Source organism: Protopterus annectens, chromosome 10.part0 (assembly GCF_019279795.1).
Source record: "Protopterus annectens isolate FY-2018-M chromosome 10.part0, PAN1.0, whole genome shotgun sequence".
Lineage (NCBI taxonomy): Eukaryota > Metazoa > Chordata > Ceratodontiformes > Protopteridae > Protopterus > Protopterus annectens.
The window spans coordinates 1070310823-1070327190 of record NC_056744.1 but is presented as its reverse complement, the minus strand read 5'-3'; the positions used below and the strand labels follow the sequence as shown (position 1 = coordinate 1070327190).

General features: G+C 45.1%; 1 protein-coding gene across 4 annotated transcripts in view; it reads left to right on the top strand.

The window, feature by feature from the left end:
• The window catches only part of ANKRD13C (ankyrin repeat domain 13C), a 714089-nt gene that overhangs the window by 362315 nt on the left and 335406 nt on the right, over window positions 1-16368 (top strand). For all 4 annotated transcript variants that reach the window (XM_044085814.1, XM_044085812.1, XM_044085813.1 and 1 more), the window contains exons 7-8: window positions 1445-1589; window positions 1784-1915. In XM_044085814.1, coding sequence (XP_043941749.1) covers window positions 1445-1589; window positions 1784-1915 — 277 coding nt within the window. The remainder of the gene's footprint in view (window positions 1-1444; window positions 1590-1783; window positions 1916-16368) is intronic.

Here is a 16368-nt window from a genome sequence, read left to right as displayed (position 1 = left end):
GAGCATAGAAAATATAAAAGGAGTAACATCAGAGTTTTACAATTGATGCAGCATACAGTGGTTAGAATATTGAGAAACAATTAAACAAGATAATATACAACAAATATACAATTGCTTGAACATAAATTCAAAAAGAATTTTCCATAGACAAACAGGGTCATAAACTAGAAATCATAACTATATTGATATGATTTATATTGCATTTATCTTGTTTTAATGATGATATATACGTATTATTGTACATGTCATATGTGCACAAATATTTGTATTAATCTATGTATTTACAGTATATTGACAAAGTACTGGGTCACATCAGAGGCTTGGGAGGTCATTGTTAAGAAACTGAGAACTGTTGTAAAGCTTGGCATTAAATACCATAAGTTCAGGTGATGCTATAAGAGAATAACTATGTAAAGATAACCATGTCAGCAGCCAGAATGCATTATAAACTGAGTGTTTTACTGTGCACATTAAGTAGTGGATAGATTGGCCCAAACTCTGGACCGTTGTGTTTTTTTTTTTTTTTTTTTATTCCTTGGGAAATGCTATTTAGAAGTGAAGAGACATATAAGGGAACAGTTTGTGGCACACAGGCTGTGATTTTTTTGATGTCTGTTGTCATGTAAAGCCGACTAAATACTTGAATCTACCCAAGTTGGAAATGTGAGACTGTAGCCCACTGAAGGAGGGGGAGACAGGAGGAGTAACTTGGCCAGGAATTGAAACTTGCAGAACTACTCCTTGTGAAAAGTATTTTTTACCTCCGTAATTAGTTGACACTTTTGCAAGTTTCTTTCAGAGAATGTGTAGTACATCAATAGGAACAACATTTGTAAAACTCTGCACATACCAGTCAATGACACATGAGCTGCAGACTCTCAAACTTGGCATTTTTTTCAGGTGGTCCATTCTAAGTGAATGGAAGTCTAGTCTGACAACAAATGGTAAGGCTATTTGTTCTCACAGTCTGTGCATTGAGACAGATTTAGCTTTCCAAAGGAGTCACAGTGTCTGCCCCCATGAGGGCAGACGAGTAAAAAAAATAAATAAAATTAGGAATGAGTACTTATTTTGCTGCAGGCAGCTTTAGGAGGTGCAGTAAATCATGGCAAGATAAAAAAATGTTTTTTCATTGTTTGCCCGTAGTGGTCCTTTAAGGCAAGTTTTTCTGTTTGCAGCATAAAAGGTGTGACATGCTGCATTACTGTAACATCTGTCTGCAGCGATGCTGTGTACTTACTACTACTCATCCTATTCAGTGTCGCTTGGTCACTTGCATTTCTAGAGACAGCTTAATCAGTATAGGTTAATGTTTAACAAATTTCATTTAAGAATCACTCTGAGTCATGACTTGGGTAAATTTGATAAATTTCTCCTGCAGATTTGAAACGTATGTTTTTGTATATTTTTATAGACTAAATTGAACGCATTTAAAATTTTGCAGGCTTGACACAACACTAATTGACTTCACGGATATGAAATGCCAACGTGGTGATTTGAGCTTCATTTTCAATGGCGATGCATCTCTTTCGGAGTCTTTTGTTGTTTTAGACAATGAACAGAAAGTTTACCAGCGAATACATCATGAGGTAAGCAGAGGTTTGTTCTATCAAGTCTGGTTATAGTATAAAACTTGTACTTGAAATAATGTGGGGAATTGTGCATCAAACTGTGATGCATGTTCATCTTGGAATCGTGTTTTGTTGTATTTTTTTTTTAAGCAATTTTTTTTGTTCCTTATTTTTTGGCCTTATTTACTGAAGAAAATTAGTTGTAATTTCAGGAATCTGAGATGGAGACCGAAGAGGAGGTTGATATTTTAATGAGCAGTGATATTTATTCAGCAACTTTATCAACAAAATCAATTACCTTCTCCCGTGCCCAATCTGGATGGCTTTTTCGTGAAGATAAAACTGTAAGTAGATTACTTTTTCTTACCATTATATGACCGTCATATGGATCACTAATATTTCCAGCACTCTCAGCATCCAGAGTGCAGCTGGCCTCCACCACACACCGTAGACATAACTCTGAAACTAGGCAGAAATGGAAGCCAGCATGTGACATTTACATGTCATTTTTGGCCGTAAGTAATTGGTCATCAGTCTGTTTGCTCGTTCCGTTACTGAGAGATGAAAGTGATAAGCACCTTATATGAAAGGGTTTTTTTTGTTACTGTTAAAGTACATAACTGGGATTCTTAAATATTTATAATGTAAATTTGGATTTTTTGCAGTTTTTTTTCCAACACCATGATGTCACCAGAAGGAATCGCCAACAAGTTTGCCAATGGGAAAGATTCCCCTGAATGCCTGACACTTTTGGTGCCTCTGTTCTAGAGAAAACCACCACATTTCTGGTTGTGAACACTGTACAGCTTGTAGTAGTGGGATGCTATTTAGGCAGACCTGAAAATTTTATGCTGTCTTTAAACATATCTTATAGAAATTGGCCAAGTTCACCTGCCATTCCACAACTCAGAAAACGTAGTAAAGAAAAGAGCCACAGAAAAATGAAAAAAAAAATATTGTGAAACTGCTGTCAAAAGACTCCATGGTAACGTGCATGAGGCATTCTGTCAGCCTTGCCCAACCTCACATGGGTATTGCTAATCTCACCCTGGGGAGGTGCAGTTTGGTTTTATCCTGACACTTGGGCTTCCCTTTTCTTCCTCCCTGCATACATTAGTCCCTTCAGAAGCAGACAAATTGAAGAGCCATAACACATCTGGACCTTTCATGGTTTATTTTTGTTTGCTAACAAGCTAAACACAGTGGGCACACGTACCTCTCTGAGGGTCACCTGGGGGCACTTGTTAAGAGTCACGTTGCAAGCAAATAGAGGTTGTGGGAGATAACCTGCTTCCTGAAGTCTAGGACTTATTAGCTTGTAGCCTTAATCCTGTGTGCTGCCAAACTTTGGTATCTCTTGGGGCTTTCAGTCAGGTACAGATCATTTTAGGACAGCCTTCCTTTTAAAAAAAATCCTATTTTAATTAGTCAAAATATCTCTGGAGACTGCCTGACGTTGTGGCACAGAGAGAGAAAACCCTAGTAATGACCCAACAACTAGAGGTCAAATCGCAGCTCATGGGCTGGAATTGTCAGGAAGGTGGCAGGGTGGTGGTGAACTGCTGACACCTGCTTGCCTCATCCTGGGGTGAGGAAGTGGCAGCATTGGTTGGCCATTTGCCACCATGAAAGTCCAGGCTTGGACAGCATCAAAATTGATGCCAATAATTGGGCTCCGGCACCCCACACTTGGTGCTATAACCCTCAGTAGGATGTGGTTGCAAGCATACAGGCACATTGGGATGGTGTTGGAGGCCCTCAGTTACACAGCTGTTCATATCATCTACCAGAGTCAGGATTGGAACCCTTCTTGAAATCCCCTTATTGTTGGGATGCTGGTGAGGGCACAAACCTCCTTCATGGCAGTATGCATTGACTGATTTCCCTTCTGTGCTAGGGATAGCCAGCAGGGAGAAAACAAATGCACTCAAGACCATTAGGGGAGGCTTGGTGGCCCGCAGGCATGGAGGGCAGATGACTGTATACATAAAAATGTTTATCCCTGGAGAAACTCATAGCACCTCATATGTAGTGTTACTCCTCCGTAACAGTGTCAGTATTCTCCTGTTTTATTTTCATATGGGTAGTAGTTTGGCAAAAGGATGCCTACCTAAATGAATGATGATATCTGCTTATTTTTGATTATAAGCATTGTACTGAAGAATATTTGACATATTTGTAAAAGGGTAATGTCATTATCTCCCCTGTGATACAGCCATGTGTTTTGGGTACTGCACCATCAACAAAAAGGAAAAGACCTGTGCCCCCAGGAGATACCTGATTCAGATCTAGAGCATTGGTTTAGCCAGACTGGTAACATCTGGATAAGTGAAGTGAGTACCTTGGGCCAAAAAAGCAGAGCCTTTCCAAGAAGTGTTCCTGTGGACCAGCGTGACTTGATCCAGTCCACTCTGTTGCAGCCAATATATTTAAAGCCATAACAAGGAAGAGGGTTCTATTCTGGGGTGGTGTTGTCCTAGAAAGGGTTTGCCCACAGAAGCCAGTCAGATGTTGACCTTGCAGGCCCCCTTTGCATTCAGGATGCCTTAATATCCATTGATATGAAAGATGCATACAAAACCCCATTCCAGAGAATACAGTAATTCTAATTTCTCATAGGTACAGCACATTGCCTGTTTACTTCCTTGCCCTTTGGATTTTCCATGATGCTCAGGGTGTTCACCAAATGCTTAACCTCTTTTGCCCATGTGAGGACCAAGGAAATTCACATGTACTACTTTTTGGCCTTGACTGCCCACTATAAGGAACTTATTAAATTGAGCTCCATGGCTCTACTCTGTATATAATGTCGCATCTGACCTACTTGGACATCTCCCTCAAGCTTCAGAAATTCGGTCAGTAACTGAGCTGCACCAAGATCTTCTTAAAAGCATAATGGGCAACAGAGCTTTCAAGTTGGTTCTGCCACAAGAAAAGGCGGCTTTCCTTCATCTCTTTCACTTTCTAGCCCAGAGGACACATGGCTGCAAGGGTATTTCTAAGGGCATAGGATTGCATTTCTGCTCAAGTCCTGATTGCATGTTCTAGTTGCTGGTATATGAAAGAAGTTTTTGGGTACCTCAGAAATTTGTGGAAGCAGCATGGCCACCCCCAGAAAAAAGCTTAACCCTATCATCTTGAAGTTAAGTTGATGAGTGCAGACCAAACATGTAATGCTGTTTGATTCCACAAGGTGCTGACCAAACATGTAATGCCATTTGTGGTCCCACAAGGCTGACAGACCTTTAACAATAGTCCATTGCACTTTATATGTGGATAACACATGAGCATTCGAAATGGCCAGGAAAAGTGGACTGCTCAGCTCAAGGGCCAAATCTGTAAATCTCTAGCTAAATACAGCACTGATCTTTTCATTATAGGCTTTCATATCCATGTGAGAGATAGGAAACCTGAAGGTGTGGTGTCAGATGGCACCAGTATGATGGGATGTAAACTTGTGCAAACCACTGTTACAAGTTGGCTGTGATAACCTGGGAATTTACCTCATGACAGGGTCTTCACTTCCTTTCCACATATAGCCACTCAAACCACAACTCCCTTGCAGACTAACTGAGCAGGTCCTCGCCAAGCCTGCACAAAAGGTGTTGAAACTGGGACATATTGAGACATTCCCTGAAGTAGACCTGCTTGCCCTTCATACCAAGGTCCCAGTTCAGTTCATCCACAACACAGAGGAAAACATAACATTACATACAGTTTTGTATGATTTCAGTGGTTGCATATTGTTGTTTTTTTGTCCCCTCAGACCTTATTGTTACTGGCCTGGCCCCCAATATCAAACGTCCACATCAGGTCTACTAGCTACTTTCCAAACACCCCAGATTTACTCCTCTTTTGCTGAATCTGTTCGTGGATCCCAGTGGTGTCCTGGGGAATCAGCTCGTCTGTGATTCTGTTGGGGGGGGGGGTTTATGACCTACCCACTTCCCTTTCCCCACACACCATGCTCATTGTTTGTCCAGGGACAAATCTGCTCTTTGGGCAAGATCACCTTAGGGAGCATATTGACAAGTGTCCACCCACCTGTCCCTTCCCTGCCATTCTATCAGTCACTTGAGCTGCTTATTGAACCATTGCATGAAGTGTTTTGATCAGCACTGCTTTTCATGCAACAGGATGATCTTAGGAGCAGAATTTGTCTGTGGTTTCACTAGCTAGTTTTCAAATGAATCTGTAAATCCCGACAGAGTTCGGCAAACATTCATGAGCATTGACATTTTCTTAGGGTAAACTGTTTCAGTAGAGAAGTCGTGTACTGTGGCACTTCAAGGCTGTAAATGGCTTCTACATTTGTAAGAACTGTTAATATTTGTGGGAAATGTTACCCCAGAAGTATGGCTTTTTATGGGATACAGTGATTTAATTGGAGAACTAAATGAGATAATCTATATTCTTAAAAAATCTTGATGGATATATGAAACATTTAGAAGCTAGTACTGGGGTATATGAATTATTGATATTTGACTTAACTTGTGTAGCAGTAATTTCCATCTATAAGAAAAAGGGCCTTAGAGCCTTCCATAATTCTGTGATCTGATGATGCCATTTTCATTCATTCCTCAACTGATGGGTCTCTGATCCGACTCTGCTACTTCCAAATCCTCAAATCCAAACTTTCGAACTCCTCCCTTTACCCACAATGCCCCACCAGCCTAACATACCTCAGATCATGTTTGCTGCCGTGTCACTACAGAAGTGGATCCTCTCACTGTCAAGCTATTGGTGTATTTTAAGAGTAAAACAATGAGTCTTTTCAACTTTTTCCTTCAGTAGGCTGTCTTCTGATTTCACATGCTGCAGAAGGTACCTCACAGGTGGTAGGTTTTGGTATAGCCATTGGGAGACATGCCTGGATGTGCATGTGCGAATTTGCAGAGCCCTTTAAATCTTCATTCATCAGTGCTGCATTTGGTGAATCTTCCTTATTTGGCCTGAAAGTAAAAGAAATACTCTCCAGAAGTGAGCAAGAAAGAAAGACGTCTGCCATAGGATATGTTTTTCTACTCCTGGAAGGCCCTTTTCCCAGAATCAACAAGGAGATAGAAAGTGAAAGATGTGGTTCTGCAAATCCCAGGATTCTTTCCAAGACTAAGGAGATAGCTGTCCCAGAGGCAGAGGAGGGAACTCTAATGGAAGATGCCAGCCCCGTGGCAGAGGTGCCCGCAGAACCAGGGTTTCCTTCTCAGACAACCCTACCACTGCTGCTGAAAGGCAACACGACTTGTTGCCCTCTGGAGGCAGTCTGGGAGCATTTGTCTGTGCACCAAAAAGCCTGGGCATCCATCACAAAAGTTTCCTGGGTGCAGAGAATTTAATTATCTTTTGTTAGCTGCTGCAGAACTACAAAGTAAAAATTGTGGTCCTTATTTTCTTGTATGTGTTTGAATAGGGCATTTGTGGCCTTCGATTTTTGTATAATCTTGCATGTGTTCATAAATTTGATTCTTAAGCATCCTCTGAGTTTTCTGTATATAAAAAGCAGGACACTTAGAACACAAAGCTCCATGTACCATATTTTGTGACTCTCAACAATAATGGCCTGCGACAAAATATTCTTTATTTCCAATTATGACACTACTGGTTACCAGAATGTTTTTGCATTGTGTGCAATGGCCACACTTAAACATTCCTAGGAGTCTGTTACAAACTGGTTGATTTTTCCTAGAACTCTCCAGTAATGTTTTGAATGACGCATCTTTCTAATAAACCAACATGGGCTTACTACCTACTTTCCTAAGATTTTTATTATCTACTTAAAAAGATCTCTTGGATGTCGTCCTATTGTCATGTTGCGGTATTGTTACTGTGGGATCCTCTGCTTCAGGCGACTTGACCATCAGCTCCTATCTCATGTTGCGGTATTGTTACTGTGGGATCCTCTGCTTCAGGCGACTTGACCATCAGCTCCTATGCAAAAGCTCGAGCCTGGTTGCTGCTAGTGCATGGGATGCCACACGCAGGGCCATAAACCAGGGGCTTTTAATGTGACGTCTGCACGCACAGACCCCAGAACTTTTCTGCTGCAGTCGAACGTCAGATCGATTGCTTTGCTCCACTTCTTCAAGACATATAAAGTTAAGTACCCTTTTGGGGAAACCTTATTATTGTCTTTGCTTGACCTTGGGTTGTTACCAGTTTCCTTAGCAGATGTCCACTAGAAAGGGGAAATGTAGATGCAGACGTTAAATTCCGCACAAAGACTCCCATGAACTTTGCTTTCTCCGTTTAGGCTGGGAACACGACCATACCTCCTGTACCATCTGCCAGTCATTTGTTCCCAAAACTCTCAAGTCATCTGGCTGCCCTCAATTTATACCTAGTGAACCGGAGGTTAAAAAGGCTAGCTTTACAAATGGATCTGGAGATGGCCACCCAGGTGGAACCACCAAAGAGAAGGCCAAAGTTTCTAGGCCTACCACTTTTGCTCCTCCGTCATCGGGCGCCCCACCAACCACCAATATAGGGGTTGAGGGACGTCTGCTAGAACTGGCACATTCAGCTTCTACCCTTGAGAAAGCCACTTCTGAAGTACCAGTTGGCACGTCCTCTGAGGTTATTCCGACGTCTGTGACTGCTGAGATCGAGGGGGTACCAGGCTCCACCGGACGACCATCCATGAGCCAGGATTCCGAATCCTCACCCATAGGCCATATCCCTGAAACTAGCCCCTCATTTTCTACCATATTAACTCCTTTAAAAAAGAAACTAAAACAAAGCATTTGTCTGCTTTTTCTGAACAACTGGACTGGCAGTCTTTTTCACAGTCCTTGCTGCAGGCCTTCATGGCCCTTAGGCCTTAAGCATCCACATGGCCTGTGCTAAGCACCAGGCCTGCCTCCGCTATCTCTGTCCCTCCTGCCCTCTCCCATGAGGAAGAGGTCTCATCACTCTCCTCTGATGAGTCACTTACTTCTCCCAAATAGCTTTGCCCTTGGACTATTACTCCTCGGATGAGGATTCCATTAAGGGAGACCCCCCCCCCCCCAGGATATTATATTTGAAGAAACTATTACTAAAATAAGGGAGTTCTTTAAATGGGATACAGCTCAGATGGCTGAAATTCAAAAAAGGTATTTTGAGCTGCTCCAAGTAGAATCACCCTCCCCATCAGTCATTCCCCAGTGATTCCAGCATACCTAGATGCATTTGTGTCATCCTCAGAGTCCTGATTCACAACCTCATGCTCTCAAGAGACCGGACTGTTTTTATAAGGTCCCTGACCAGCACAAATTTCTTGTAAATCTCCCTTTGGCGACCCTGGTGTTGTAGCAGTAGCCCCTGACAAGCAGTCCAGACTCATCCCTTCCTCATCACTCTTGCTTTCAGGCAAGGATAACAAGGTAATGGACAGGCTGGGAAAGAAGACGTATACCTCTTCCACTCTAGCTTTTAGAGCAATTAATTACCAGACCCACATGGTCACATATGCCCTAGATTTGGTATCACAAGCTTCAGCCCTACTGTCCTCATTACTAGACTCCCCAAACAAGACACACATGGCATTTAAGCTGTCCGTGGCATCTCAGGTAGCCAGACACTTAAAGTGCAGCTATGGTGTAGCTGATGCCACTGCAAGATATGCAGTATTTGCTTCTGTTTTACACCAATGTTCATGGCTTAGACTGCAGCCCCTGCCTGAAGACTTTAAAATAAAAATTTTGGATGCACCCCTGGATAATAAACTCCTGTTTGGCCAACAGTCTGCTGACCTGTTTAAAAGCTTCCAGGAGAAGAGTAAGGAACTCCAGGACCTGAAACACTTACTGGTCTCCCCAGTACCAAACTTTATAGGAACTACCCTGCAAAGACCTCCTTTGTCAGGAGGGCCCTCTGCTCATCCACCTCGTCAACCTCCAGACATAGAAGAGAGTCTAGGAAACCAACCTCCTCTAGGGCAGCCACCTCTCAGCCCCACAACAGGCAGCCCTTTCAGGGTAGGAATAATGCTTGACTGCCTCATACCTTCCTTTGTCATCCTGCCACTCTCACTGTCTTCCCCCCCTGGAAAGAAGTCACTTCAGACTGCTGGGTGCTGGCAGTAATGGAAAAAAGGATACTCCCTGTTTTGGCAGGAAAAACCCATTCCACTAGGCATCTCCCCCTCCCCCCAAGAACCAACTACACCTAATCCCACAGATTATCCAGGACCTTCTTGCTCAGGGATCCGTTGAACCCATTCCACCAGGCCAAGATGGGAAGTATTCTACTCCATGCTATTCCTGGTACCAAAAAAGGATGGCCCTTGGGGGGCCCATCCTGAACTTATCCTTCCTAAACCTTTTTTCTGAAGGTCCCTTCCTTCAGAATGCTATCACTTAAAACCTCCTTCCATATTGCCACCCAAAGCTTTCATGGCCACTTTGGACTTGAAGGAGGTATACTTCCACATCCTTATCCACCCAGTCCACAGGAAGTACCTAGGCTTTGCTGGATCCTGCTCAAACTTTGCCTAACAGCAGCCATATCCTACTATAGGACCAAGGGCAATTCAAATCTACCCCTACCTAGACATCCTCATCCTTGCAGAAGGGGAAGACACACACAGAAATTATCAGTTCTTCTCCATGTCACTGCTCCAGAGATCAGAATTCACACTCAACCTTACAAAATCATCCCTCTCCCCAGCACAGGACAAAACCTTCCTCGGTTGTAGGATAAGGACTGATCTGATGAAGGTCTTTCTTCCTCAGGACAAGGTAACCTCCCTGGTCAGTCACTTCCAGGACCTTCTCCTTATCAACCATCTCTCAGCCAGGCAATTCATGCACCTCCTAGGCCTAATGGCAGCCACCATCCCCATGCTGCCACTAGCCAGGTTACACATGAGGAAGTTACAGTGGTACCTGAAGAATGTGTGATGTTCATCGTGCATACAGCTGCAGTCATAACAGATGGGTTCTCCTGCCGTCAGGCGGGTCCTCGGTCGGCCGAATTCCAAAGTCTAGGTCTGGCGTCGGTTGTTGTCGCTTCTTCCCTGATGTCAGTGCGACAGGGGTATAAAGGAACCAGCCGACGCCATTTTCTCCAGTCTTTCTTGCTGCGCGGTGCCCGAAGCAGAAGCAGTTCGCAAGTGCCGGTCGGCCAGCTCCTGAGATTACGAAAATTTGGAAACCGAAGTCGTCTTAAAAGCCAAGTACCCCGTTGGGGAAACTTTTCTTGCCTCAGACCGATGTCAGACAAAGTTAATAATTGTATTTCTTGTGGGAAGCAAATACCGCATAAGGATTTCCATTCCCTCTGTATACCTTGTTTAGGCCCAGACCAAGACGTCTCGGTCTGTCGTTTTTGTGCTACATTCAACAAACGCACTATTAAGCGTCGGGCGAAGTTCGCCCAGCATTATTTTGGGAAAGCATTTAACTATACTATGTCGTCGGATACTCCGACTCCGGTTTTGTCTAAAAAACGCAAAGACAAGGACCGACACACGAGGTCCGCGGCTTCTACCGACACCACGCCAAAGCCGACTACACGTGGTCCGGTTCTCAGCGAGGCGCCTACGCAGCCCCTGACTACCGACGACACTTCTTTGATGGTGTCTCCTGTGCCTCCTGTGCCTGAGGTCGCAGGCTCCTCGGCCCACACCCCGACTACAGATACCGAAGCCACTCTTGGCGTTGAATCTCAGAATGTGGACAGGTCCACCTCCACTCAAGGTGTCTTCAGACCTTCCTCTTCTTTCTCCATCAAGGCTTTCACTAAGTCTAAAGCAACCATGCACTCTGAGACCAGCTACACAGGACCCATCTCCAGGCCCCATGCCTAAGAAACAGATGCTTAAAATGGCTGAGGATTTAATTACTCTTATCAGAGGTTCTCAGCCCCCACCGGACAAAAGGCCCAGAGTGGAGGAAGATTCCCCCTTCTCTGATCAGGGCTCCATTATTTCAGAGCATTCTGATGTTCAGGAACATTCTTACTCCCCTTTTGAAGAATCTGATGCGGAGGAGTCCATCCCTTCTGCCCCCCCCCCCCCCCCAGAGGATTACTCATTTGGGGAAACTTTGCATACCTTAAGGGAACACTTCCACTGGGAAGGCCAAGATTATTCAGATTCCAAGAAAAGACTCAGGGAATTTCTCTTGCTACCTCAGCACAGGCCTCTGGCTATACCTTCTGTCTTGGACATCCTAGATGATGTTTACTCGGTGGGCTTGCCTTAACCCGGACTCTCTACCTCCAGCTCCAGTTAAGCCTGACAGGTACTACAGGGTTCCTGATTCACACCAATTTCTATACAAAAGCCATGCTGCTGACCCAGAAACCATCTCACAGGGCCCCAAGGGAGTTAAGGCCTCCATTGCTAAAAATCCATTACCTTCCGAGAGAGACTCCAGATCCTTAGAAAGGTGGGGGAAAAAGGTATATACCTCGGTTACCTTATCTATGAGGGCCTTAAACTGTCAGTTTCATATGCTAAAATACCAACAGTTTTTGTTATCACAATTGAAAAGTAAAATGTCACAACCTGAACAACCAGACTTGATGGAATTGCAGGATTTGATGCATAGTGCAGAACAAGTGGGTAAACATACCTTACAATGTGGTTTTGATGCTCTAGAGGCCTCATGTAGAGCTGCTGTTACAGGATCAGTCATACGTAGGCATGCCTGGCTCAAGGAACAAGCCTTGCCTGATCATGTCAAAGCTAAATTACTAGACTCCCCTCTTCAAAAGGATGTACTATTTGGTGCTAATGCTGAGGAGGTGTTAAGGAAAATGGAGGAAAAGGCTAAATCGATGCAAACTGTGTGAGAATTTCTACAGGTACAACCCCCACATTTTAGTAGAAATTGGCCTTCCAAAAACTGGTCTTTTCCTGCCACGGACAGACCCCAAAGAGGCAGATACAGGCGCCCGAGGGGCAGAGGACAATCCCAAGGATCGTTTAGAGGCAGACAATGGCAAGCTCCTACACAAAGAGGTGGTGAGGATAACTCGCAATCTTTCAGAAAGCAAACCCAATGACTTTCCCCTTTGCATACCAACCAAGTCTCAAATGGCAGCCCCCTTAGGAGGAAAGCTGGTATTATTTTCAAAAAATTGGCATATTGTCACAAAGGACAAATGGATCCTGGACATTATAAACAGAGGCTACAAATTCCATTTTCACACCCTTCCAAAAATGAGAGGCATGCCAAACCTGCCACACAATCAAAGGGCAGAGGCACAAAGGCAAATTACAGATCTCATAAACATGAAAGCTATTCAAGAGGTACCTACGCACGAACAAGGTCAAGGTTTTTATTCCAGGCTATTTCTGGTGCCAAGGAAGGGAAAAGATTGGAGACCTATTTTGGACCTATCCATTCTAAACACATTTCTACTCGTACCAAAATTCAAGATGCTCACTCTACAGCAACTTCTTCCCATGCTGGCCAAGGAGTCTTGGCTGGTAACATTGGACCTCAAGGAGGCATACCTGCATGTCCCAATCAGACAAAATTGCAGAAGGTACCTCAGGTTTCCTGTCCTTATGAAAAACCAAGTAAGGGGAACGAATGCAGAGAGCTTGATCTCGGAAACCCTTCTTGCTGAAGTGACAGCCAGTAAGAATATAGTTTTCCAGGTCAATAACTTCAAAGAATGTGAAGCAGACGGTTCGAAGGGAGGTAGCATCAAGGATGCCAACATTAAATTTAGATCCCATTGCAGAGGAGGATGCTTTACTGGCGGCTTTAGGAGAAAAACTCCTCTCAGAAAGGCCTTGCATAATCTATGAGACATAATGTTATTATCATGCAAGCCAACATGATACTTGGAAATAGCAGCCAGTTGAACTTTAACTGTAGATGAAGAAGATCCTGAATGAAAAACTTCAGCCAGGAAATCTAAAACAGAATGCACAGGAGCAGTAAAGGGATCAATATTCCTGGAATTTGCCCAAATAGAAAAACGTCGCCACTTGCTAGCATAAACAGTTCTGGTGGACGACTTTAAAGAAGACACTAAGATGTCTCTGACAGAATCCGAGATCATCGGAAGCCTGGCTAGGGAAGGAAGTGGAGCAACCAAGCAGTGAGGTTGAGAGAATGAATGGCCCAGTGCTGCTGACCCGACTGGTGGATCAAGAGATCCGAAACTGGGTCCAGATGCCAGGGCTGCACCAGGAGGTGATGATGCAGAGACGGAAACCAAATTTGTCGAGGCCAGTAAGGGGCAATGAGAATCAACTTGGCCCTCAAAACGGTGGCTTTCTGAATGACTTGTGGACTCAAGGGAAAAGGAGGAAAAGCGTACAGAAGTCCCCGGGGCCAATACTGGGTTAGAGAGTCTCTCAGGGGTTGGCCTGGTAGGGGAAAGAGAGTGAAAATCGGGGCACTTGTTATTTTGAGGTGTAGCAAAAAGATCGCAACAAGGTGTGCCCCACTTCAGAAAAATCTGATCCACTACAGATTGATTGAGAGACCACTCGTGAGGCATCAGAATGGATCTGCTCAGCCTGTCCACCAAGAGGTTGGACCTGCCGGGGATGTGCGTTGCTATCAGAAACCGATGAGAGGAGATTGCCCATTGCCAAAGTCTTGAGAGCTTCTCGACACAACGGATAGGACCTGGTCCCGCCCTGCTTGTTGATGTACCAGACCACAGACATGTTGTCCGTTTGTACTGCAATAGTCCCCGTGGGAAAAAAGTCGTTGAGGGCTTGCAACGTTAAAAGCACCGCTCTCATCTCCAGGACATTGATGTGCAGATGGTATTCTATGGGTTGCCACGTCCCGTGGACCATCCTGCCCTGATAATGCCCCCCCCACCCGATCAGAGAGGCATCCGTAGTAACTGTGGCAACTGGAGGAGGGAGAACAAAGGGTCGGCCCTGATGAAGAGGGGAAGATATCCACCAGTTCAGGTGAGTTCTGCACGATTGTGTGACTAAAATTTCGTGCCTCATCGGAAGACTGTGGTACGACCACTGAGTGAATAACATCCACTGCAGAAGACGCATGTGGAAGCGAGCCAGTGGTAGAAGAACAATGGCCGCAGCCATAAGACCTAGAACCTTTAGTATCAATCTGGCTTTGACCTTGCTGCTCTGCAATAGAATTCGAACAAATTTTTGGATGTCCCGAATTCTTTGATCTGTTAGTCTGGCTAACATTTTGACTGTGTTTAATTCTGCGCCTATAAAGGTGATCGATTGGCAAGGCCGCAGAGAAGATTTTTTGAAATTTACTGAAATCCCCAAACTCTTGCAAAGCTGCAGAGTGTAGTCTCTGGTCTGAAGAAGTTGACACCTGGTGGTGGCGGAGAGGAGCCAGTCGTCCAAATAAGGAAACACCTAGAATCCTTGACGTCTCAGATGAGCTGTGACCACTGCCATGCATTTGGTAAACACTCTGGGGGCTGAAGTGAGGCCAAAGGGCAGGGCTCTGAATTGGTAATGACTGGTCCCTAGCCGAAAGCGGAGAAACCTTCTGGAGCGCCTGTGAATCTTTATGTGATAGTGCGCGTCCTGAAGGTCTATAGAGCACATCCAGTTGTCCTTGCCCAGAAAGGGCAGAATGGACTGAAGCGTGACCATCCGGAATCTTGCCTTCTTGACAAATCTGTTTAGACTGCTCAGGTCTAATATTGGTCTCCAATCTCCCGTCCTTTTGGGGACCAAAAAGAATCTTGAGTAGACGCCGGATCCTACTTGGTCTGCCGGAACAGTCTGGACGGCTCTTTTCCTAGGAGCTTTGAAACCTCCTGTTCTGCCAAATCCCTTTGACCGGGTGAGATGTCTGGAAGGGATTGTTGAGGTACGGGATACCTTTCGAAGGGGATTTTGTAACCCTTGGATATGATCGACTGTACCCACACATCTTGTGAGAGGGAATGCCAGGCTACTGGGTACAGCGAAATCCTTCCCCCGACTGCCTCCAAGGGTGGACAGTCGGGCAACACCTCAGGGGTGCTGAAAGGGCTTCTCAGGAAGAGACTCCCTGTTGCCCTGGTTCTGAGGACCCCCCCTGCCTCTAGGGCGGCGTCTGTTATTGTTACCCCCTCTGCCTCTGGGGGTAAACTGACCACGTGTGTCCGGTGTAGCTCCTTGGGCTTTATGAACCACATCTTCCCTCCCTTCTGACCTTTGGGATATGGTCTAGAAGGGGTGGAAAAATGGACTCCAACGGCAGAAAGAGTTTTACCGTCCTGCTCACACCTGGTCAAGGTATCCTTCACCTGAGGTCCGAACAAAGCCGAACCATCAAAGGGGGTATTGGTGAAGGACGCCTTAAAGGGGTCCGCAAAATTACAAAGCCACATCCAGGCTTGGCGTCTAAGAGCCACTCCTGTGCCTGCGGCCCTGCTCGCTCCATCGGCCGCATAGGATATGAGCCGCATGGAGGAGTTGGATAAGGAATTCAGGATTGCTAGCTGTGAGGCAATCTTTTCTTGAGCCCCAGCAGCAGAAGGATCCTGGACCACTTCACCCAGTTCCTTGAGAATATCTCTTTGAAGCCTGGTGAAGTGACAAAGGTAGTTCAGCGAACGCATAGCAAAGGTCGCTGAAGAAAACATCCGCTTTCCATACCTGTCCATGGTCCTAGAATCCTTGTTAGGAGGATGGACAGGTACTGAAGGATCCGCCAGTTCCTTCTTAGTGGCCGCCGCCACCACCATAGCATCTACAGAGACGCCCTTGGAAAGAAACTGTTTGTCCGTAGGGGCCGTAATAAACTTGGATGGTCTCCTGGGGACAGGTTCCACAGAATCTGGAGCTGCCCACGCCTTCCGAGCCACTACCTGCATAAGTGGGTCGAAAAGGCGGAGACACCCAGGAGGTGGAGGGTCG